Here is a 24,178-nt window from a genome sequence, read left to right on the forward strand (position 1 = left end):
CAATTTATTTAGGATGTCGCCACAGAGTCGGCCTTAGAGTTTTACGTGCCCCAGGCAAGCTAACGGATAGTCGCCCCCCCCCCCCTCCCCCCTGGAATTGCGAAATTATCGAAATGAATTCAGTTAATGATTCAGCATTCATCCGAAATTTCAAAATTGACACGCCTTACTTTGGTATTGGCGAAGTCTTTTATTACTTCCGAAATGTTCATTGTAGATGCTGTGTCACTTTTTACGGATAAAATTGCTAATGCTAAGAGCCGTGTACGGTGCCCATTGTGACCGTGCGCCTAACCCAACTCGCTTCGACTGCTCTCACTCGAATCGAGTGCATTTGATGTTCACGCCACAAAAATTTTTGAGCTCGCATGGGAACAACCTTGTCTCAACAAAAAACAGAAAATAGGAACATCATTCAAGCGCCCCTAAATCTGTGGCGCCCCAGGCTACTATCCGCTTTGCTCGCCCCTAAGGCCGGCGCTGTGTCGCCACGAGACGTTGTGATTGTGTAACATGGTAGAATGTGTGCGAAACAAGGATAGAGGTTTTTGTCTCGTGTCAGTAACACTCTCTATATCTTTGTTACTCGCACATCTTCAAAAGATGGATTCTGACCAAATCAAGGTTACTGGTATCATCTCCTCCCATCTATCTAATCGGCATGATAGATCACAAGGGTGGCCTTGAAACAGTTGGAATTCATCTTGGAAGGTGTACATTTACACGATCGCTGCCCCGCCATTGTGTCGTACCTTGGACTAAGTACGAGCCCAATAAGAGATGTATCTCCACATATGCTGACGGTATAGGAGTTATGTATGGGAGTGTCAAGGCCACGGAGATAGGCCTGTGCTATTTGAAGTAGACGAGCCCATCAACGCATCGGTGCCGCGCCGCTCAAGTATAGAATGGAGGCGTCATTTTTCACCAATGCGCCATCTTTGGCCAGTCACATAAGGCGCTTCAATTGTTTTTGGTACAAAAAATCTATTCACTTATTGATCCAATCAGAAGAATATCCTTTGCAGCAAATATCAGTATAGCTTCTGAGTATTTAATTGTTTGAAAATCAAATTTAACATTGTTCCAAGCTGACCAAACACTTTCGTGCCATTTGTGGCCAGTGATTTTTTTTCCACGTAATGGTCATACCTAGAAATAGTATGATCGATAGCTACGGCACCGAGGTGGCCAAAATTGGTACGTCTGCACTAATATAACGATACTGACCGCTGATTGAGCGTGAAGTCGAACTACAGACACTGTGGTGTGTAATTGTGCAGCCGGGTTAAAGCGAGCGAGACAGATTTAACCTGCACCCATATTGGTGGGTGTACTCAAAGTACCATGGCACCTATGTAATCAATTGTATTGACGATAGCCAAAGGTATTTCAGTATATCCGTGTATAGGGAAGGCGCATTAAGTCTGTTTTGAACCGGACAGTGACATAGGAAATCTCATCCGATTTCCTTATCCAAGACGTATCTGAGCTCATTCTATAACATGTAGCACAAAAACTGATATATGTTAGTGAACATTTTATTGAAATGCTCGAAGAATTTTGAGTAATTTCAATTTCGTGTCATCACTTTTTCTCGGAATTCTGGAATCGCAAAGCCTGCCCAATACTCTCCCTACAGTAAAAAGTCAGCTACGCGTTGCGTTGCGAGCCTAACTAAAGTTAGTACCTAACGTTTCAGAATAGCGTAGCATTGCGTCAGGTGCCCACAAAAATTGCTTACAATTGTTAGTACCTCTCATTTTATAAAGTGGGAGGTGAATAGAAAAGTGATACACTGTGAATGATACCATGATTTCGATACCACTCGACTGCTTCATTATGATTTCATGCGTCACTTGGCTTTACTTGAAGATATTGACCGGGGAAGACTGGAACCAAGTGATGTACGAAGGTATCAAGGCGTATGGTGGGGTATCTGGATTCGGTGCGCTGGCATGTATATACTTCATCATCCTCTTCATCTGTGGAAACTGTATCCTTTACTGGTACGGACGTCTTACCGTATGTCTGTGAGAGACCGTCCTCAAACGACTAGAGGTTTATTTTGGCGATCTTGTACACTCGATACCAATACTACTTGTTCTACCATCAGTTTAGGGCTATATCACCTATGTATGTACACGCTTCTGGCGCGTGCGAAACATGCATAGTGATGAAGGATCTCGCCGTCTCCTTAACTTGATAAAACAGATATCTTACTGAATGTTTTCTTGGCTATAGCCGTCGACAATTTGGCCGATGCTGAGTCATTGACCGCAATCGAGAAAGAACAGGAAGAAGAGGTAAATTTGTCATTTTGTGACAGATGTGCCACCCGGATATGTAAATCCGAGTCCGCACAATTCCGATCTTCCTTACTTCAGAGGGCCACATCATTATTCGTGTATAATCAATTTCAGGCTGAGAAAAATAAATCTCGTAGCGGCTCACTGATACGAGATCACGGTAGCGAAGATGAAGCTGAAGATGGGGAGAATGGCAGCGGTATCGAGGATGAAGATGATGAAGAGATGGAGGAGGAGCAGGAGGAAGAAGAGGAAGAAGACGAGGACGAAGAAGCTGAACAAGATCCGAATGAGACGATTGAAGACTACGAAGTCGCATTGGATACAGAAACGTGAGTTGTTGATTCTGTCCCGTTAGCTGGCGTGGTATAGTTGACTATGTTGGAGATGTACTACACAGTTGCATTGCTGACTTTACGGGTACCGAGAATACTTTGCCTATCAAAGTATCATTGGTCGTAGAATTGTAGTTCGTGACCACCATTTAAGCCATTAACGCGCTTTAAATTCTTGTATGAATTTATTTCTGATAGTCTATAACTTTCTCTAGGTTTTTAAGACGAGAAATCATTGTCTCCTTATAAAGTGGTTTAATACCGTAAAAATTGGGTGTGAGGGCAACTCCCTCACGCTAACAGCGGTGACATGGAGTCCCGTGGAATAGGTCGAACGTCCGCCTCGCCGAATATCCATGTTGCGTATATTCGAATAAGAGTGTCAAATATATTATGCGCAACTTCCTGGACGTGATAGTGATCTACGAGCACATTACCTCCAAATTTAGAGTGATGGCCACAAAACATTCATCGAACTATCGGTAACATGTAACGGATTTATATTGCTGGCCATATATTTGTAATTCCTTGATTTTTAAATATTGAGGTTCTTATAATTTGTGCGGTGACTGCAATATAAAATAAGAGCAGGTTAGTTTCATCTTGTAGAATGATATGGTATACCGAAAATTCACACAGACCGTAGACTACATATGATATAGGCGTGAGTAATACAAAGTGTGCACGTTTCCCTGTTTCTTAATTCAATTTGTGTAGTGCGAAGAGTCTGGGTTGTGCGTGCTGAAATAAGTGTGATCACTAGATTTGTGGTCGCTTCTTACGAACTTTGAACAATAACATCTCATGCGCAACCGTTTCATATCCCTGCACGACTCAATTTCATGCTGTGTTCCCTGCTTCGAACCTATTGCGCATGTTGCTGAGGGGCACGCTACAGCGGCAGCATGTAAACACAGCTACCATGTGGATTGCCTATGTACCAGGTTGAATGTAGAGAGTACTCGCGATGGAACTATTCTATCGCGCACTCAGCGTCCTGTCTGTCAACTCACGGATGTCTCTGTCATTAGTTTGATCGATTCTATAAACAAAAAATTAGATGGCTTACAGATTTGTGAAACCAAGTTTGACAAAATTGCTGACTATGTAACTCTGCTCCGTGAAGAGGTTGGCTCGCTGAAATCTAGCCTAGGTGATGTTGGTATCAGAGTTGATGCAATTACGAGTTTAGCAAATGACCTTGATCGTCGGCTCAGTGCTGTTGAAACCAGGGCAGCGACGGCAAAAGTCTCGTTGTCTGCGGCCGATGAAGCAGTCTTGTCACCCGCTGCATGTGAGCAAATTGCTAATCAGCTTGTTATCAGTGCTCTGCCTGAAAGTAATGATGAAGATACAAACTTGGTGATTGGCACTCTTATGAAGAAAACTCTTTGCGTTTGTTTGGACAGGGACGATATAGTTAATGCCCGCAGAGTTGGGAAAAAGTCTCGCACTGCGTTAAAAACTGCAGATATTTGTAGTAGGATAATTCATGCTAAAAAGGATAAGTCAGACCTTACAGCTAAACAGATTAATAAGGTGTTTCCTGACTCAAAAGTTTATATAAATCGTCGTCAACCAACTCAGTTGCACCATAGTTCAGGGACCGTGTAATAAAGTTCTTGCCTCGAATTTAGCGCAAATATGTGTGGATAGCAAATGGTGTTGTCTAATTTAGGAAGTCGCAAAAAGAACGGCCGGTCCGAGTGTTGTCATTCACAGATTTACAGCAGCTTTCTATCTGACTGCCTTCTGGAACTCTTTGCCACCATCGGTTACAACAGCCTCAAATCTATCAGAGTTCAAAAAGCACTGCTATAATCATCTGTTGCAGCAGGAGCAAGCTGAGATCGCCGCTATGACCGTTTGATTATCTAATTACTGCTACTCTTATACTACTATTTAGCTACCCTTATACTACTTAGCTACTATTACCCTTATACTTTGTATTACTTGCACCCATTGTAGGTATTTTTATTTCTTTTATTTTTGATTCTTTGCCTTATGGTCGTTAGGTGAATTTGTACCACGACCAATAAATAAACTTAATAAAAAAAAAATAAAAAAAATAAAAAAAAATAGGCACAGTCTCACGATTGAAGTTAGGAAAACCAGTTTATCCACTTTCTTCGTTTCACCTCACGCTTGTCAGCTAGATTGTATATCGGTGGTACCTTCAACCAATCCAGGCTTCTTGTGACCCGAGCCACTACTCGGTTTACGAATAATATTTCATTGCCCGTCAGTGAATATGATAGGATATTGATATGATTTTCACATGTTTTTCATAATAGAACACTTTATTCTGAGTCTTGCGGATTTGGAAAAATTCAAAATGATCCATTCGTTCTTAAGAGGGCAAAAAAAAAAAAACGCGTGTGACCGTCGCGGGGCTTCATGGTGTCAAGCCGTTCTGGCGCATTTAAGACACACCGTGCGTTTTCGTCGATGCGCACCATGAGATCCACTCTGAGCAACTCTCTGTTCATTTGTTAGCACGCAGCTGATGTGAAACTTACAGCTCTTTAGAGTGGACTTGTACCCTGAATTGCCTATAATTAGGGGTCCCCGATGCGCATCAACGAAAATGTATGGTACCAAGTATTTGCTACATTTAAAATACAAACTACCAATGTTAGGACTTACTGAAAAAGTCTTTGTAAAACACCCAATTACACTTTGGTAAATGAAGTACATGAAAAGCTGTTAAGATATCGAATTCACATTTCATGATAGTCCTAATTTTTTATACGACGAAGCAACTATGTACATGCATACATATTTACCGTAACATTACTAGGATGCGCGCCCTAAGGACCGTTAATTATATGCAACTGGGGGTACAAGTCCACTCTGAACAGCTCCGAGATTTTCTAGGGCGACGTCAGCCGCGCGCTAGTGATTACAATTCAGTGTACCATGAATTTTCTATAATTAGGGGTCGTTACGGTGTGTATCCACGTAATCTCACGGTATATATATATACCTGGTTCTGATCATTTGTCAAGTTTAAAATTAATTACTGTGTCGTTCTGCATAGTTCAGAGAAGGGAGAAGATTCCAACAGCCGTACTAATATGCGATTACAAATGGAGTCCGAAGACGAAGATATAGGAGGTGAGAACAATACATCTCTAATATATCTTATATAACGTACATGTTTCGTGACTGGATAATATAAAATATCTAAGGCGACATACCAGTTGCGACAACAACTCGTGCCACAGGCCGCGATATGCACGTTTTACAATGTTAGACAATGTTTCGAGATGACCATACCTTCCAAGTAATATCCAGGGTGATCTGTTTTAATCGTTCCAGGAAAATATCTCGAAAACTAGAAGAGATATATTAAAAAGTTTGATACAAAACCTGGAGAGTCTCGAGGTGGAAAGATAATAACGGTATGGGTTGATTTGTAAATGGAGCCACTTTCAATTCGGTCAAAATTTTGAAAAATTGAATAATTTTTTCATGATTTTGAATTCGTCTTCAAACCCTCTATTAGCTAGTCATAGTCAAAATAGCTTTTCCTTACCTAAAATGACGAAGTACTCAAAAAATCACGAAAGTGGCACAATCCATAAATCATTATTTCTGTGTTTATGCTCACTTATGATTCAAATACTGCTGGAAACCCGCGCCTGGTTGGACGCCTTCAGCTTGAGCCGCCTTCAATCTGAAATCGCCCACTTTACGCACTTGTAGCGCAATATACTTATTCTCTACTGCTATTTTTCCGTTTCACATGCGCGACAAGGTCAAGTATGACGGAACAGAGCTATACAAAAATACAGGTTCATTTGATCGTTGCTGAACACGAGTGCGGTAGATGCTACCATTTTATCAAGTACCCGGATTCGGATTAAACGTAACATAGCTGTAGGACTAACTCGACTCAACAATAATCATTCATTCGTTTCTTAATTGGAAGGCTTTACTGGCTACACTTACAGAGGTGGATTCTAACCGAATCAGGACCACCTATGTCGATTGCTGCGCTCGGTAATAAATGGTAGTAGATGACACTTCAAACGTATCAGGTATAGAGATTTAGGTTTCCAAAATTGACTTGTCCCCATTTACCTTCGAGAAACCATGATAAATAATTATCAGGTAATTCCAATTGTAACCTTCATGAGTGTTTTTCACGCCCCATGCACTAGAGTATAATTCATCATCACTAGGCATAGTACATTTATGACTAGTGCGTTTACGTGTGTTTCAAGAAGGTGGCGCAGGAGAGGGTGTTACAGCACGACCTCGTCGAATGTCCGAGTTCAACATGGCGACTAAAAAACAGCCGATTCCAGCTGGCTCTGCCTTCTTTATATTCTCACAAACAAACAGGTAAGACAGAAGAAAATTGACAGTATCCCTCAAGTATTTTATAAAGTGACCACCCGGCTCATAAGGAAGAGGCCCGCATCCTTCAGCTGTACTGTGAAGCGTTAAGTTACCTCAATCAAGCGACCTGTACCGGGGCATTCCATGCAAAATGCCCCTTAGGAAGGTCTTCTCTACATGGGCTATGCAAAAATTTGATAAATAAGCGAATTTAAATTGGTCATGAGCCAGCCCTCGAACTTCTCGTTCTCACACGACTGCACGTTCCAAGTTCATACAGAAAAAAATGTAATTTATTCGTTACTGAACACCAGCGATATGCCAATATGAGAATGGATAAAAATTCGCAGGAGTTCAGATCGTAATTAACGCGTTCCAGGATTGGCTAGTGCGGCCACGTGCTGACACGTGGTTTTAGCCAGAGCTACACGTCAACCGTTGAATTCCTTAGCCGGTCGACATGCGACACTGGTTCGAAGTCGATTCTGGCACACGCCTACGATCTAAGCTATCATGAATTTCTACGCATTTCTACATTAGCATATCGCTGGGGTTCAAGAACAATTATATGACTCTGTATACCTGTGCATACTATAACGCTTTATAAGGCCTTTGCACGGAATGACCCGATTAAGGGGTGCACTCGACCAAATACTCAGCCCGGGTAATGCTGTATAACATATGTAAGATAGCACCGAGAAAAATGTTATAAATCTTAATCATACCCGTTAATAACGGACAGATTTACCGCTATATCGGGTGCAAAGTTGTACGTTCGTCCGCTTGCAAAGTGCGCTCGAAAACAGAAACCTTTAGGATCGATTTCACATGCACAAAAGACGAATTTTCAAAGGGACTGGGAAAAAAAACTGTGTGCAATAAGAGCGGAAGGCGATTTCATGAGTGTAATCACCACCATGCATCACTTATTTCACAAAAAATACGTTTGTTCATATTTTTCCCGATGACGGAAAGACCTGAAAATTGGGTGATTTTCACATCTAGGTGCACAATATTATATCAGTACTGCAGGAAAATCAAGTTTTTTGGCATCTGATTGTTGACAGATGATTTCTGGAACGGACCATATACATTATACGTATATCGTTGATCATTGGATATTTAACTCTTATTCGGCAGATCTGACGGGTGAATCGTACGTGATACACTCGGAGCAATCTGATGAGCCTACGGTAAAGAAAATATTCAACCGAATGACTTGAAAAAATTCCGAAGTACCCTTTAGATATGAGATTTACTGGTTGAATAGCTTTTTCCGCCCAAATTCTACTATGAATATATTTTTAAAAATGTACGAATTTATGAATACACTTGAATTCTATAGACTATTGAACTTGGCGTCGGATCGATTTGACCCCAGGGTGCCGAGTAAGGGTTAATCTCATTCAGTTCCTATACTTTAAAGCTACTGTCCTCGTCTTGTTTCAGATTCCGGGTGTTTTGCCACTGGCTGTGCAACCACACTTATTTCGGGAATATAATACTGGCCTGCATTTTGATATCATCAGCAATGCTCGCCGCTGAGGATCCGCTGTCTGCAGAATCGGACCGCAATAACGTAATATATAACAACAACCACTATTAGTGTTTTTGAATAATATGACATAATGACTGCTTTAGAATTGAAACCAGTGGATGTTGATGGACTTCCGTGTTAAAATTAATATATCTTAGGGTGAATCGAAAGATCTAAAAATTGTTGACTACCCTCAAAAATCAAATATATCGCTGAGATAAAGGTCTCCGTGCAACGATTCGATTTTTTGAAAACTTTTAGGGGGCGCGCGAGACGCTCAAAAACGCCATTTTTAGCGTTAAATTTACGTAATCACTGATAAACGGAAACTTCATTCCAAAAATTCGAATTTAATTATATAAAGTGTCCAGAAATATGCTCTTTCAAACCCATATTTACGGAACACTAACAAATAGTTCATAAACGAACTTTTTAGCCACCTGTAAGTCATGGTGTCCGGCCTATTACTGGTATACAATTATCTGGGGCACTGACTGCGTGTAAAATAAGTACCCCAGATAGTACTTGCTATGTCTAAAATAAGTACCTACCCCAGATGTAACTTCCGTTGCCTACTTGCCAGTTAGGCGTTGTTTGTATCGTTAAACCTCAAGAATGAATCCTCCCTCCATGTATGGTTTGAGTAATGTAGCAGAAGGCTCTCATTACCTACTGCAGAGCGCTAATTAGTAATGAAATATCCGTTGTATGTACCTGCAATACGATAATATTTTTTGCAGGTCCTGAAGAGTTTCGATAATTTCTTCACAACTGTGTTTGCGGTTGAAATCTGCCTAAAAATGATTTCTTACGGATTCGTGATTCACGAGGGAGCATTCTGTCGATCTGCGTTCAATCTCCTGGACCTGCTTGTCGTCTGCGTCTCCATTTCGTCTATATACCTGTAGGTGAAGATGTATGGGCATCACAAGTGTAGCGAAACCAGATGTACCGTAAATTTATGGTGAACATGGAAGGTGGGGTGCGCATGCGTCAACACGTGCACAGCTTTTACGCAAGTTCAAACAGTCCAGCGTTTGTCACGAACTACTGCTAACCTGCGGTTCATAAAGATGGATTGGGATGCTCGTAGCTTGTTAATGACATGACGAGCGTCATACAAGAGGTCAGAAACCCATTTCGTCAAGTAGGTTGGCAGCAGTTCGTAGTGCGCGCTAACTTCCGTTCACTCGTGTAAAATCTGTGCATGTGTCGACACATGCGCACTCGACTTTCTTGTTCACCATAAAGTCATAGTATGTAACATAGGCATACGTAAGGGGTGGAAATACCCGAAAGGTCTTGAGTACCACCTTATATACAAGTTACTCATTTTCGTTTAATGATCCACGAATTTGTCTGCGACATTTAACCCTGACTATTTAATTTCTGATTCCTGGGTTATTCAAATTTTTTATGACGATATAACCCGAACTACAACTACGGTTAACTCCAAAATATCCTTGTGAAAGCCGATGAAACGTATTATACATTTAACACGAAACAAACACTAAGCCCTCAGAACCTCTGCCACCCCTCCGAAATCTCTGAAGAAGTGTCATTCTATGCTGTGGCCTCTCCACTCTGTAATGTCAAATTTTTAACTTCTGTCCGAAACAATCCTTTGCTTTTTTATATTTAGATTCATGATTATGGTACACTGTGTGCATTGTTTTCTTTTCATTTTTTTCTTGCAGGCCCTCCGCTATGGCGGTGTTGAAAATATTTCGGGTACTCCGAGTACTGAGGCCTCTACGTGCCATCAATCGTGCCAAAGGATTAAAGGTATGTTGCCACCGATTGTTCTCGATTATTATCCGTATAATAATATTATTATCCTTCACCTTCTCGTCGGTTTTTTTGTCAGACTACAACAATTCACGGTCGTCACATGCGCATTATTCGATAAGATTGGCTACCACGCCTGTTTTCACTGTACTATATCCTTGTGCAGATACGTTTAAAATGTATTGGGTTTTGGCGGATATAACGTAAAAAAATCTATCGAACCTCCTATAACTGTCGAATATGCTACCAGTAAAATTCAATTACCCCCAGTAGTATTCTTACGTACGTACTTGTCACGTTGATTTTTGTAGAAATAATTTTTTTTTAAATAAATCCACGACCTAGAGTCCAGCTTTTTTGTCATTTATGGTCTAGCCAGGATAGAATTTTTTCGAGAAATCTTTATTCATTCGAAACAAAGAGGCGTCAAATGCAGAACATCATTACTTTATTTGACATTAATGAAAGATGGATGAAATTATTTCAATGTAAGTATCTGCAGCGTTACACAAGTATCATATTATACCGTGATTTTTCGTGGATGCAGTACAGTGGATTCCCTAGATACCACCAACCAAGGCACGCCGCGTCCGTGTGTACTAGAGGTACGGACCACATGCACGTGGCGTGCCTACGTTGGTATGATCTAGGGGAATCCGCTGTGCCGCATCCACGAAAAGTCACGATGTTTTCGAACATCGGTAGTAATACGATATATACGTGCCTATAGATCAATTTTCTTATAGATGTTTTATACAAGAAACTGTGTAAGAACTATTGATATTACAGTTTCTGATGAATTCCAGTTTTATTGCAATTGAAACCAAATCAGTTATCTACTTGCATTTTTATTTGTTTTGTCATTTGAAAATGAGTAATTCCCCACTCTACGGGCCTGTAGATACTTACTTGTGTAGTTGAAAATTCTACAATTTTCATCGATAACTTACTATTTTGGAAAACAAAAGACTCTGTAAGTGGAACATCGAACATAATCAATAGATTAAGAAAAAGTTCTAGGATTTGATTTTGGCCTCGAACTGCACGATCCTTCTTTTTTTGTTGCGTCGGCCTCGGTAGTCAAATGGAGAGCGTGGCCCCCTTACGCTCGCATCACTAAACGAACCTGATTACACCAAAAATGACATTAATTAATACGTGAATTCTTGAAAGAAAACGCAATAAAACGCCGCAGACTCGACTTGAACTACGAGTATTTTGGTGGATTAGAAAAAGGGCACGTTTCTCAGCATACCTATAATAACGATTTATGTACAGTAGGGGGACCAAAAAAAAAATTTCCTTTTTTTTCGACAGGCATGGATCGAAAAAGTTGATTTGCGTGCTAACACAAATTCTTGTGAAAGGAGAGCCCTGTAGCTTAATTTTAAAAGGTCATTCACGCAACCTTTGTATTCCGTATCTGATTAACACGTGAGTAATCACAGGGGCACTGACAGGGGAAGCATCACCCTATTCCTGAAGTAGCGGACCATGCACTCGTTAAGTTTCGAATGTTTTTTTCTGCACCCATACTTCGCTGAAGCCGACCATTCGAAACAGCGCAAATCTGACGATCGACAAAAGTTCAAGATTTTTGGAATGAAGCAGTAATTCCCATCCACCTGATAAGATTTTCGGTTGTAACACGCGAAGAACTTCCCCAAAAAACGATAAAAAAAAACAAGTGCATTGTGCTCTTATTCAGTAATAGGGTGAAGCTTCCTCTGTCGCTGCCCCTTTGATTTTTCACGTGTTAATCAGATACGGAATGCAAAAGTCGCCTGAGTGACATTTTAAAATTGAGCTACAGGGCTCTCCTTTCACCTGACTTTGTTTCAGCTCACATACGAAATTTTTCGATCCACGTAAAAAAAATAATTTTTTTTTGGGCCACCCTAATGTGATTGTATATTTTTCCTATGCCTACACTGGAATCCCGATTTCTTGCACCTGTTGAACGTAGTTTAAAAAGAAATCGTTCCTGTGTAGATATGGTCCTCCACTGACCACTAAATACGCCCATGCATAAGCTGATTCCCTATCACGCGCTGATTCTGCCGGTGATTATCGGCCGGCGAGGGCATTGACGAAATGAAGGAGTGATAGAATTGGGATTCCAGTGTATGCCTATAGGTCAGGACAGACGCCTGCTTGATCACGGGTAGACTAGCGATAGCTGAAAATGAGTCCACGAACTGGTCGCACACTCAATGTGACAATGATAATATATTATTTCTATTCCCATAAGTCCACCTGCCGAAGTAAAAATCCAAGGGACAATAACAACAACATCAAACACAACAACAATAGCAATTGTAAAATATACGATTCAAGTATACGCGCATACCCCGGTTTTACTCGAGTGGCTTATAACGATATTATATAAAGTGCCTTTGTACTTTGGTACCAGCACTGGTTCCGTACGCCATCCAATTGTTATGCAGAACATTATATTGAGATTTGTTCATGTTGACGTCAGCACGTAGTTCAATGCGTCATCGTAGCTGTTAAGACTATCGGAAACATAGTCCTCGTCACCAGCCTACTGCAGTTCGTGTTCGCTGTCATTGGTGTTCAACTATTCAAGGTAGGATACGCCCTGCAGGCCCAATATCAATTCAAACTACCTTTCATCCTTCTGTACAGTTTGTTTTTTTTTTGGTCATTTCCCTTTCCTCATAATGTTGTTTTCAATTTTTTCGACCTTTGTCTTTTCCTTAAATTTTATTTCCAACAACCTGCAACCGTCAAACGACTGTTGCCGTCCGTATTATGCACGTGTGCCTATGGGTGTACTTATGCACACACTGATCAGTAACGTAAATAAAGTAATGTAAGAAGACCATTCGAGATTTATATATAATTCGTAATATTTAATAAAATATGGAAAAATATTTTGCAAAATTCTCATGGTAGACTATAAATTTTCTGTGCTATTGTATACTGTCAGACTGACAATGAAACTTGTGAAGCTTGATGCGAAACTGATAGGGTTGATTCACTTTTCTTTACAACGACAGCTGTACCTGATCCTAATTCGATTCCATGTTCCGATTTTGTTATGCACGCAGTAGCTTCAGATTTCATTCAACGTTCAGCACAATACTGATAGAAAATTCTGAATTAGTGGCGTAATTATAACGCAATAATTAAAATTCAGCAGCTAATTCATTGGTACATATAGGATTCGTGATTTTTACCTGATAAACCGGTCAGTTAGTCGAATATTCTTTGCAACCAAGCTGCGCGGAATAAAATCCAACACCCTTTAACACCCGACGCCTCCCTCCCATTCACGGATTTGTTGTATGTATGTTATATCTTGTACGCATATACTATGTTACATAAGGTGTAATGGATTTATTATTTGAATCCAGAATCCGTCTCGCTTCTCCCTGCCCGTATGATGTTAGACCTAGTATACGTGTACAGGTCGACTATTGCTAGCCTTTAGAGTTCATGTATTATATTTATATCTGTCCATCCGTATGAATACATAAATGTACCTGCATTGGCATTATTTTCCCCAACTCGAAAGAACCCTCAGTTAAATGTCGTCGTATTTGTCTTGTAATAGATTTGTCCAGTTTCAATAGTCAGTACGGTGCGACACAATTTAAGGGGTTACATCTAGCTTGCGGTCGGGATTTTTTCTGGGAAAACGTGTGCAGGTTTTGAAAAAAAAATTTCACTTCAAAGAGTATGGTTTCAATATCGGTCATAATTTTTTTTATTGAAGAGATTAATAAATGTGGTTGACACAATGGTTTGTGTAGACTGATGCTTGAAAAATGTCCTTCGCGGTGACCATTGCTGCTCGGTCACAAATCATCTGAAAGAATTTAGTTTTTGTACGAAATTATTAAATGCTTGATTTAAGGATTCAATAAAATATCGATTCTAGAAAAAATGGGCGTAGTCCAAAGTGATCGTGAAAATTTCGGTGAGAAAATCGTTCCATTTTCGTTAAAACAAAAACAACTGCCTCGGAAAAAAAATTTCGTCGACCACGCACTGCCATTTTATATGTCAACGATGCTTGTAAAATTTGAAGTTGATCAATGCAGTAATGTTTGAGATATCATAGTCACCGATTTTGAAAAAATCATTTTGAGAAAACCGCGTTCAAAATTTTAGGTCGGGTTTATACTTGGATAAAATGTAATTTTATATACATACATCGAATCATCCATGCGAGGCCCATATAATGAATATTCTAAAGAAGTGGCAGCTTCCAGAATTTCAATATACTGCTGTCTGCGGAGCATTTGTTCCTTCTGTCATGTATGTGTGAGCGATTCAACCGCAGTGTACCCCCGTCGCTTGCAATGTGTTCAATAGCGAAACAGATCCTTCATTGAAACGACAGGCAACGACATAGGCAGCTACATCCACTGAGGTGGACCCACTCAGAATAATCTTTGGCTTATCTTCCAGATAAGCTGGTTATAACTTTCGTTGTTGTTTTGTGTGAAACCACCTCTGCATCTTTACAATAAATTGTCATTGCTAACAATAAGTTCTTCGCAAATCGGATTGATTGCTTCCAAGTCATTGGGAGGTAGAGCTTTATATTCATGGTCATACGAAGCAAGTTCTCCATTCGCCGAAGCGCGCTGCCAGCAGCACCATGACTCAACATCTGGCGGTCACTTTGCGTTCGGCTGTAATGATCGAAGGTTGCCCGTATAGCTTTTTTCATATCGGCTATTGAATCAGGGTTACATCGTATAGCTAAACCATAATAAACTTAAACAGCCAATCATTTTCCCGGTAAGCTTGCTGTTGCCCCCGATTTCTTTTTAATAACGGCCGTACTGCCATAAGGAGAAGCATTTAGAATACCGGTGTAAGTTTCGCTGTCGCCATCACCGTTATAATTTACGTACTTTAGTCGTGCTTTTTCTGTGAACGCTTCAATATTTCGACGATGGCGTCGACCTCCGCTTTACCTGCGGATCCTCGATGATTTGCTATAGGCATGGATTTATTTTGTTCAAACCACTCTACGAAGATTTCGGCAGTATCTTTTTTCACCTGCCGAGGCTCGCACATCTTGCAAAACAAACTATTCATTAAAATATCAAGGACTTTTTCAGTGTGGTGTCCGATAATTAATAGAAAGACCTCCAAATAATGAAGTGAAACCTGGTTTTTTTCCACGTTCCATCGCCAATAACAGTCAATTCAGTCGGTCGTACACCATTTTTTTTTCTTACTCGTCTCTACTGTTTCTTCGTTAACAGCTGTTTTTTAAAACTGTCAAAAATATTTGTAACACAGTCGTGAATGTTTTTCAATATAGCATCGCACGTGGATTGATTGAAGAATTTAGGCATCTCTAGTGGACCACAGATTTTTCGTGTCGGTACCTGCTAATTCGAGGCCAAGATGACTCATTGTAACTCCATACTCTACATAACGCGCTGCTCGTGTAGGTACATCTGTAGAGGGAACCACTCATCACAGTTTGCAAATTTTCAGAGAATATTTCTGAAGTGTTATATTTTGAGAGTCCGTCGAAAACCCAAAATCGATATTTAAAAAAATTCCAACTAGATGTTACCCCTTAGAACTTCCTCCGCAATCGAAGGGAGAAGTAAAAGACGGCTGAGTTAGCAAGTCGAAGTTTTACTCCCCTTTTCTCGACTACCGATACGATGCAATGTGCTCATGCGTGAAAGTAAACCACCGCGCAGAAATATTATACATTTATATCAAATATATATTTGTTTATTATTTTTATCCAACTTTATTGCGTTAACATCAGAATAGACGTTAAATGTATATTTTCTCACGAATTTTCATGACGCTTCTTAACATTGAATATTAAAAGCCATTACAAATATTGGTAGCGAAAATTGTGTCGTTTCAGTTTTTGCTTCAAATAAAATAGCTCGGTATTGAATCTTTTTTATTTTTTCGGAATTCTATGATACATCATTCACAGCATCTGTACTCGCACATACGGAAATAGACATTCACGTCTTTATCAACATTACAAAACTGCGTTGCAAACTATACGTACGAGGATTATAATCGATGGCTTAGGTCGAATTTGTTCTTTTTCTGTTTAATAGCTCTGAGTGAAAAGTGACGGCTCCACTCTATAAATAGTGTCAATGTAGCGGGGGGGTTTAGCTCTACTGTAACGACTTGTGACGGGAGAGTACACTTACGCTGTCGTTACATTACATTAATACATTCAGCGTAACGTTCAAAGTCCCCGAGGATCGATGCAGAGATCCGCTTATTCATTATGTAGGTATATGCCAACATGCATTGAGTATTACATAATGATTTTGTCTATTGTTATAGTACAAACGGTATAGTGTAGACTTTGTATGTCAAGTACACACTATAAAGCACATACAAGGTGACCACGTGAAGTAGATAGATAGGGTTCTAATTACTATAAGATTGCCATGCGAAAGCTAGCTAATACAGCGGGATCGAGTGGGAAAAATGAAAAATAATATGTAAGTCCATATCATTCTACCTTACTTCATCCGATCAATCACCGTTTCGGTTTTCCGATTACTGCTTCGTAAAACAGAACTGCGCCGGAAAAATTTTAGTGGCTGTTTAGTTTTGAAATTTCAGTCTATCAGCGAACTGCGAGCTATCGTATTTTCGAACTTTGTTGCATAATGATTTCATCTCGTGGTGAAACGATTATATATTTCAGTTAGTCGCGGATACAATATTTACGTATTTTTGATCAAAAAATCTTTCCCTCTTGTTCAAAATTACTAGGGGCCAGAAAATAATAACTAATTATAAACCATTATTTCAAATTCTCGTTTTTCGGAGCGTGACGCATTGAGCATAGGGAATTATAACAATTCAAATCCTGCAACAAATTTGTAACAACGACTAGTTCACAATTCGTGACCGATTTTGCCCGGTGAAACATGCAACACACACTATACGTTAGATGGAGATCAAATATCGGAGTTGTCAGCAACGTTCAACAATAGGTTTTCACGAACCCATCGCAACGGCTCGGTAGAAATCTGTGTAATTTTTAATGCAAAATAAAAAACATTCTCTAGAAACGCAAAACTTTTGTATTCCCAACTTTTTCGAATAATCGTCACTATTCAAAATTCAACCTGGTGAAATGGGTGACAATTGAGAAATTAAGCGAAAAAAAATATCTTACGATCATTGTCGGTTACCGAAAAATCCAAAATGATTCATTGGTGTCTTGTCGGGGTATTACAATTCAATAAAGAAACAGTCGATATTAGGTAAGGGTGTTGTACAGGAGAAGGTTAGTCTAATGTGGAATATCCAATATGGATATTGTACATACGTACATGTGAGGTAGTCCACGTCAATACAAGCCTGTGCTGACCCTCACCTTAAATTTACCCACCGATTTATTGTAGCATTTTATCGATTGTAAGAAATTTTGGTGAATTATTATAGATTTTTTTCAGCCTCCGTTTCAGAGATACCGAATTTTGATTTTTTGATGTTCAAATTTTTCAAACGATTGTATTTCAAAATTGAATACTGAAAAAATCTATTATAATTCACGAAAATTTTTTACGGCGGATAAAATACCACCATAAATCGGTGGGTAAATATAAGAGGGAAAGTGTTAGGATCCGTTCAAGTTGACATTGACTACCCCATATACAACCAACCTGATTTAAAGAATTTCAGCCTACTGTCTTCGTTGTGTGCAAGAACGCATGTTTTATTTCCAAATAAAATGTTGCCGTGGTGTGCCAATATTAACAAAACTTGTTACTAGCATTAAAGAAACGAAATTCAAAAATACATCAGTGAGATATAAGCTATACATCAGCTCAACATGCGATATATATACATGTATATGTACGTCGAACCTATAGTCAGAGAGTTCGAAGTACATTGTAGGTATACATGCGCATGCGTACACTGTATAAACTAAGGGGATGTGAAATTTTAAAAGTCGCCCTCAAAAAAGAGCACGAATGTGAACCAACGAAATCATGATTCATTCCTAAAGTGACTTGCGTGTAAAATCGGTATCGGTCGTCCGGACTGTGTAAATTGTGCTACTAATAGAATTGTCGTACCGATTTCACTGTCTTCGCGATATTCTGTCACGGATGAGGATCGGTATAATACCGCGCCACCTAGAATACTGATGACAATTGATATAATAATGATGATGATCATATTATTATTATTATTATTATTATTATTATTATTATTATTATTATTATTATTATTATTATTATTATTATTATTATTATTATTATTGTGGTGATGATGATGACGATGACGGCGACGATAATAATGATAATGATAATAATGACAATAGTAATAATCCACCGAGCATCGTGCATCCAGCATACATGAATCAGTATTATACGTACAGGTATACCTAGATTATGCATTGATATATAATAACTCCGTTAGCGTCAACTCTGTAATGATAATACAGAAGAAACATAGATATGAGCCTGTCTCGAGGAGATCGTAGTTATCACGATGACGCTTCTGCTCTTTATTCTCGACACCGATCCCCCCGCTTAGCCTGAGCATCTGGCACTAATTGTATAAAGAGGTTCTCTGAATATCATGTGCTTCAAATATTACACATCGAAGACCAATGAGTAACTGAGGAAATCCCAAAAGCTAACAACACTTATGCTCTCGATTGTGCGTACGGTCGGACCTCGATCCTATGGACACCTCTGGACCGGATGTCCGCAGAATCAAGGTTCCGGAGAATCAATCCCGACACTACTTCAGACTCCTTCCACAGATACCGCCTACCCCCATTCTTGTGATAGGGGCGCGGCGAGTCCGCAGAATCGAATTCCGTACAATCGAGGTCTGGCTGTAGTGTGATTTCTTTTATTTTTCCGACTTCTCGATATATTGCAATAAATGTCGGCGACTATCGTCGTTCCATACGCACAGACACGTATAGATGGAAGAACGCTGTTGCCACATTTTATTTTGTGATTCTGCTACGAAAGTATTTTATATACATTCAATGTATTAAACATCAATCAATCTAAACTAATAGGTTACACATAATTTTGATATTCAAAATCATTCATATTTTCATGTTTGTGGCTATCAAAAGAACAAAAAAGTTCATTTCCTTGTGTGAGTCATAACATACGCGTGAATCTCCAAGAGGAAATTTCAGTCGATTTTGACAAAAGATGAATATATCTCCGAAAGGGTTGGGGGGGAGGGGGGCAAGATGATAGAGACGATGAGGAAATATAAATTTCTTCCAAATCTTCAGAAATATCATTCTGTTTTGATCTTTGAAAATTGAAAAGAAAAAAAAACAACGGTTTAAAAGAAAAATCCGAAATAATTCAGGAGTACTGTTTAGAGTTAGGACAAGCTTATAAAAGATTATTGACGAAATTGAAAATGGTGAGAGAAAATCATTTGTGGAGTTAACGTGGAATACCTCATATGTAAGTGCTTACGATCTGTAAACGTAATATTGTTTCCGAGAAATGAATGCATGCTTCGCGTGATTACTTTAATGTATTACATCTAACACCTCAATGACTTGGAATTTACGATAAAATATCCGTTTAAAGTTTACATAAAAGTAGTATTTTGTTGGTAGATTAAAATATCATTTCTGCCTATCAAATATTTCCTTATGCGAATATTCGAGGTTCACCTTCAGATAAACTAGAACTTGGTAAGTCGTAAGATTTGATGACATAACATGATATTTGCTTAGCTTAAGATAACGTCGTGCTCGCCGCACCGGCGAAATATTTATGTGGAATAGGTATTTTGTCGATTAGAAGTACTTCATTCGATAATTGAACTATTTCATCGCTATTTCACTGCTTTCAAATTGTTGAAATACTCATGATACTTATATTATAATGTTTTTATAAAATGTCCTAATGTCACCTTGCATTAGCTTCTTATCGTTGAGATAAGTAACCTAATCAAGTGATAGAAAGCGAATGAAAAGTCTGTGCGACAGTTTGGCGTAGTGGTTACAGATGTGCGACTAGGTAGTGTATAAGGTATTTGCGAGCGGTCCCCTGTTCGAATCCCGATCAAAAGTGTTGCGGCGTTTTTTCAGGAATTAAAAATGAGTTTTCTTCGTCTTGTGATCAATTATGAGTAATTTTCACGTTTGGATTACGTGCCGATTGCCGTAATGAGACTGAATTTTCTTTTAAAAATACTTTTGATCAAATCCACCTCAAATAATTGTTAGAGTTTTCTTCTACAATACATTCAGTCCCATCAACCGGAATATATAGTATAATTCTAGCCTAGATATAAGGAGAACGATCGTAATATATAAGAAACGGCGGAAAAATTGCGGCCTGATCTTTCTACACTAGAGGCGCTGGCGTTGGTAATATCAGGTTTAGAAGGGGAATGCCATGATCACGTGATACAAACAATAACAAACAGACGCCATGAACTTGGCATCAACGTCAACAGCGCTACCCTGGTGGTGATTGTGAGAAAATAATCGCTCCTTTTTTTATAATAAAGACAAAAAATGTATGTCGATCGTTCTTCTCATATCTAGGCTCCGTGATTCTAACAAAACATCTTCTCACTTGACCTGAGCATTTGTTTATCCGAATCGTAACTTATCGGTCTGAATGGAGATCTGTTTCATTCAATTCGAGCCGACCCATCCGAAATGATCATACTTTTGTTTGATTCAACCATATTTTTTTCTCAGTGTATACTTTTAGCGTCATTTTCGAATGACACTGTTTTCGTTTTATTCTCGTTTTCCTATCTACATTTTTTCGAACCTCGGAGAGCGCAGCTGCCCCCCCTCCCCCCCCTCCACTCTTGATGACGCCCTTGCTTGCATTGCTAAATCTAATTACGGAGCGATGATCTATCAATGACATCTAATGGATTATGGACATGTACCGAAACTCTGTGTCCCATGTTACTGAATAGGAGGGGCGATACATTTTTAAAGGGATTACAGTGGTTTCATGACAGTCTTTAATGAATCAGGATATCGAGCTCTCATGACGATCTTTTACCGCGTGAAATATGAAACTGGATTTAAAAATATTACGCGTTTTGATTATGGCCATCAAATTTTCTTGGAGACTTTCAACCTCCATTTCGCGCATCGTGGCGAATGCTCTACTTTTATTCACAGTCAAGGACATTGTGGTCTGTCTGCCGACGTGTAAACGATATTGTTATGTACTTGTCACTCGTATACTACCTCATACTGGAATATTGGTATTGCATAAGTGCATCGTACAAGATTTTATTGAATTTTAGCCTAGTACGAACACATTCGCGCGACGTAAAACCTCACTTACATACGACACGTGCAGTAAATATTGTATCATTTATACTGCCTACCTGCGTGCGTGCATGGGTACAGGCATGATTTCTCTGCAGAAAAATGCAAATATTGCGTACGATGATTTCAGAATAATATTGCCTATAATAGGTGCGTGCGTGCGTGCGTGTGTGTGTGTGTGTGTGTGTGTGTGTGTGCATATTTATATATTTATGATATATATATTATATGTATAGCCCAGAGGAAATGTTGAAACTTAGCAGGCTGAGTGACCGACTTGCGCACGCGCAAAACCATCGAACTCTAGATTGGTCGGTGAGATCGTGCGGCGTCAATATTTTCATCTTAAAGGCAGGGGACCCAACTTACTCTAAATAGAGTATGACTTATTAAAATCCTCAGCGTCAGGTGACGAATTGAGATTACATTGTTATGATGACTCGTAGCAGTGATCAGTGACTGGTCAATTAACGATGAAAAATTGCCAAGTTTTCTCAAATCACTACATCAATATCATTTGAGATCTGTTGGAACTAGAACAGTTCGCACCGCCTACATAACCCCCATGAACCGCGCTTGATAACTGAAGTTTGAGGTAGTTAGCCGACACGAGAAGATGAAAAAGCTCGTGCATTCAACGGATTTGCTCATCCGGCTAACTTTGACCACATTTCCTGGGTACATATATAAAATACTCATGCATAATACTTATATACAGAGTGGGTCGCCTCATGTGGCGAGGAGTAGCTTCGTTACGTGAAGTTACGCGCGCAATTCATAGCAAAGTATTATACGTATCAACAGTAAAAGTAATCACGTTAGAGTGGTATTGATTTGGAGGGATCCCATAGCTTTTCTGTCAATTAAGATCCTCCAATTTTTGACCCATGGGATGGCTCACCCTGTATAATGTATACTGCATGTATGTACAATATACATATATGCATATTCATTCAACCACACACATACGTATTACAGAAATATATACTTGTATGTATATGAAAGAATAGAAGAATATATATCTATATGCTACACGTTATTTTATGTGTAAACACATGTATACATTACTAACGCTACCTGTTCTTGTTTCAATCATCGCTCCGTCTTGCCCGATCTGACCGCTCTGACCACCTGCCCACCTGCCCTGATACCTGAACTACGTAAAGTACGTAGTGAAATGCGTGATTGTTGCCATTAAAACTATTGGCAACATTATGTTGGTCACCTATCTCCTACAGTTCATGTTTGCTGTTATCGGGGTGCAACTTTTTAAGGTAAAACAAAATAAAAAATTAAATCCCAAACCCAACCACCATTACTATCACCACGAGCTCCCAGCTTTTCCTCCCGATCCTTGCAAGGTACCTACAAACAAGGAAGTCGTATTCGTGCTTTGGCGTGGTTCAGCACAAAATCAACCGGCATATTTACACGTATCAAGTATAAGCATCATTAGCGAGTGCGTGCGACGCCTTTTATTCGTGTATTATATTAAGCGGCGATTCAAGCCAGCCCTCTGGTAAGGTACATGGTCTTACGGCCAAGGACCAACGTGTAACCCAAATTTTTTGTAGTTACTAGTTATCGGAAGTTTTCTCGAGGGACCTTTGATGAACTTTGAGAGTTTAAATGAGTAGTGAAAGTGGTAAATTTTGATTATTGCATAATCCATTTCCTACCGCTTGGTAGAACAACTTTATCCATGCAGTTTGTTATGACTCGTAAAGAGGAAAATCGTCATCGATGAAATATATACTGTAGAATCGAAAACATGTACTTATTTGAGGTACAAAAGATCCGTTCAATTTTCGAGATAAAACGATCGAAAAGCCTATTGCTTTTGATTCCTTATAAATAACTTGCGAAAGAAATCAAATCTATAATGATCTCCACTTCCAATTCTTGAACACATTGTAGCAGAATATTATAATTAAATATATTGCAATAAATTATAATATTATACTATAGTGAAGGCAATATGCAGTCTTTGAGAATTCGATACCAACCTGGAATTCCGTTTCGAACGCAGGCACTGAATTTACTACGCTACGCTCCAGGCTTGGATAGAGAAAAGTTATAGGTTATCATGTCACCGTTACCGTCTATTTTTTCACACATTTCGGGCAAGAGGCCTCCTCCACGTCTACATACTCTAAGGCTCAGTCGCATCCTAAACGAAGGTACCGATTTTTATGAAAACTTGTTATCATGCCATGCAGCGTCCCCGTTGCACGCGACGGAATAAAGTAACTCGAATGCCACGTCAAAGTATGAAACAACTGCCAAATCACGAAATTGACCTAAATTTCCCATCCGTGTTACAATTATGTGAATAATATAGGTATATCAATAAGCATGCATATACTACAGCCTTGCTCATATCACAAAACCATTGATCATCCTATTGGATCGGTAGCTCACCCCATGGTTCAAGAACATCTTAAGCGTAACTCTAGGCAAGGGGTAAAAACATATTACACCTGAGTAAAGTCGACTCTGCCCCCCCCTCCCCCCCCGCCAAATTTGATGAGGAAGGTTGGCGGCGTTGGCTTCCAACATATGCTCA

At 39.4% G+C, this 24,178-nt stretch overlaps 1 protein-coding gene across 16 annotated transcripts in view; it reads left to right on the forward strand.

The window, feature by feature from the left end:
• The window catches only part of LOC107222683 (muscle calcium channel subunit alpha-1), a 75,745-nt gene that overhangs the window by 25,644 nt on the left and 25,923 nt on the right, over positions 1-24,178 (forward strand). For 10 of the 16 annotated variants that reach the window (XR_006904636.1, XM_046741302.1, XM_046741298.1 and 7 more), the window contains 10 exons: positions 1,876-1,996; positions 2,215-2,306; positions 2,424-2,641; positions 5,685-5,761; positions 6,853-6,994; positions 8,441-8,570; positions 9,269-9,432; positions 10,226-10,313; positions 12,799-12,906; positions 22,779-22,886. Coding sequence is in view for 15 of the 16 variants with exons in the window: in XM_046741302.1 (XP_046597258.1) it covers positions 1,876-1,996; positions 2,215-2,306; positions 2,424-2,641; positions 5,685-5,761; positions 6,853-6,994; positions 8,441-8,570; positions 9,269-9,432; positions 10,226-10,313; positions 12,799-12,906; positions 22,779-22,886 (1,248 nt within the window). In the remaining variant the exon portion in view is untranslated. The remainder of the gene's footprint in view (positions 1-1,875; positions 1,997-2,214; positions 2,307-2,423; positions 2,642-5,684; positions 5,762-6,852; positions 6,995-8,440; positions 8,571-9,268; positions 9,433-10,225; positions 10,314-12,798; positions 12,907-22,778; positions 22,887-24,178) is intronic. The other 6 variants (XM_046741307.1, XM_046741309.1, XM_046741305.1 and 3 more) reach the window with 5 other exon arrangements.

This window comes from Neodiprion lecontei, chromosome 5, assembly GCF_021901455.1.
Source record: "Neodiprion lecontei isolate iyNeoLeco1 chromosome 5, iyNeoLeco1.1, whole genome shotgun sequence".
In the NCBI taxonomy this organism is placed as follows: Eukaryota; Metazoa; Arthropoda; class Insecta; order Hymenoptera; family Diprionidae; genus Neodiprion; species Neodiprion lecontei.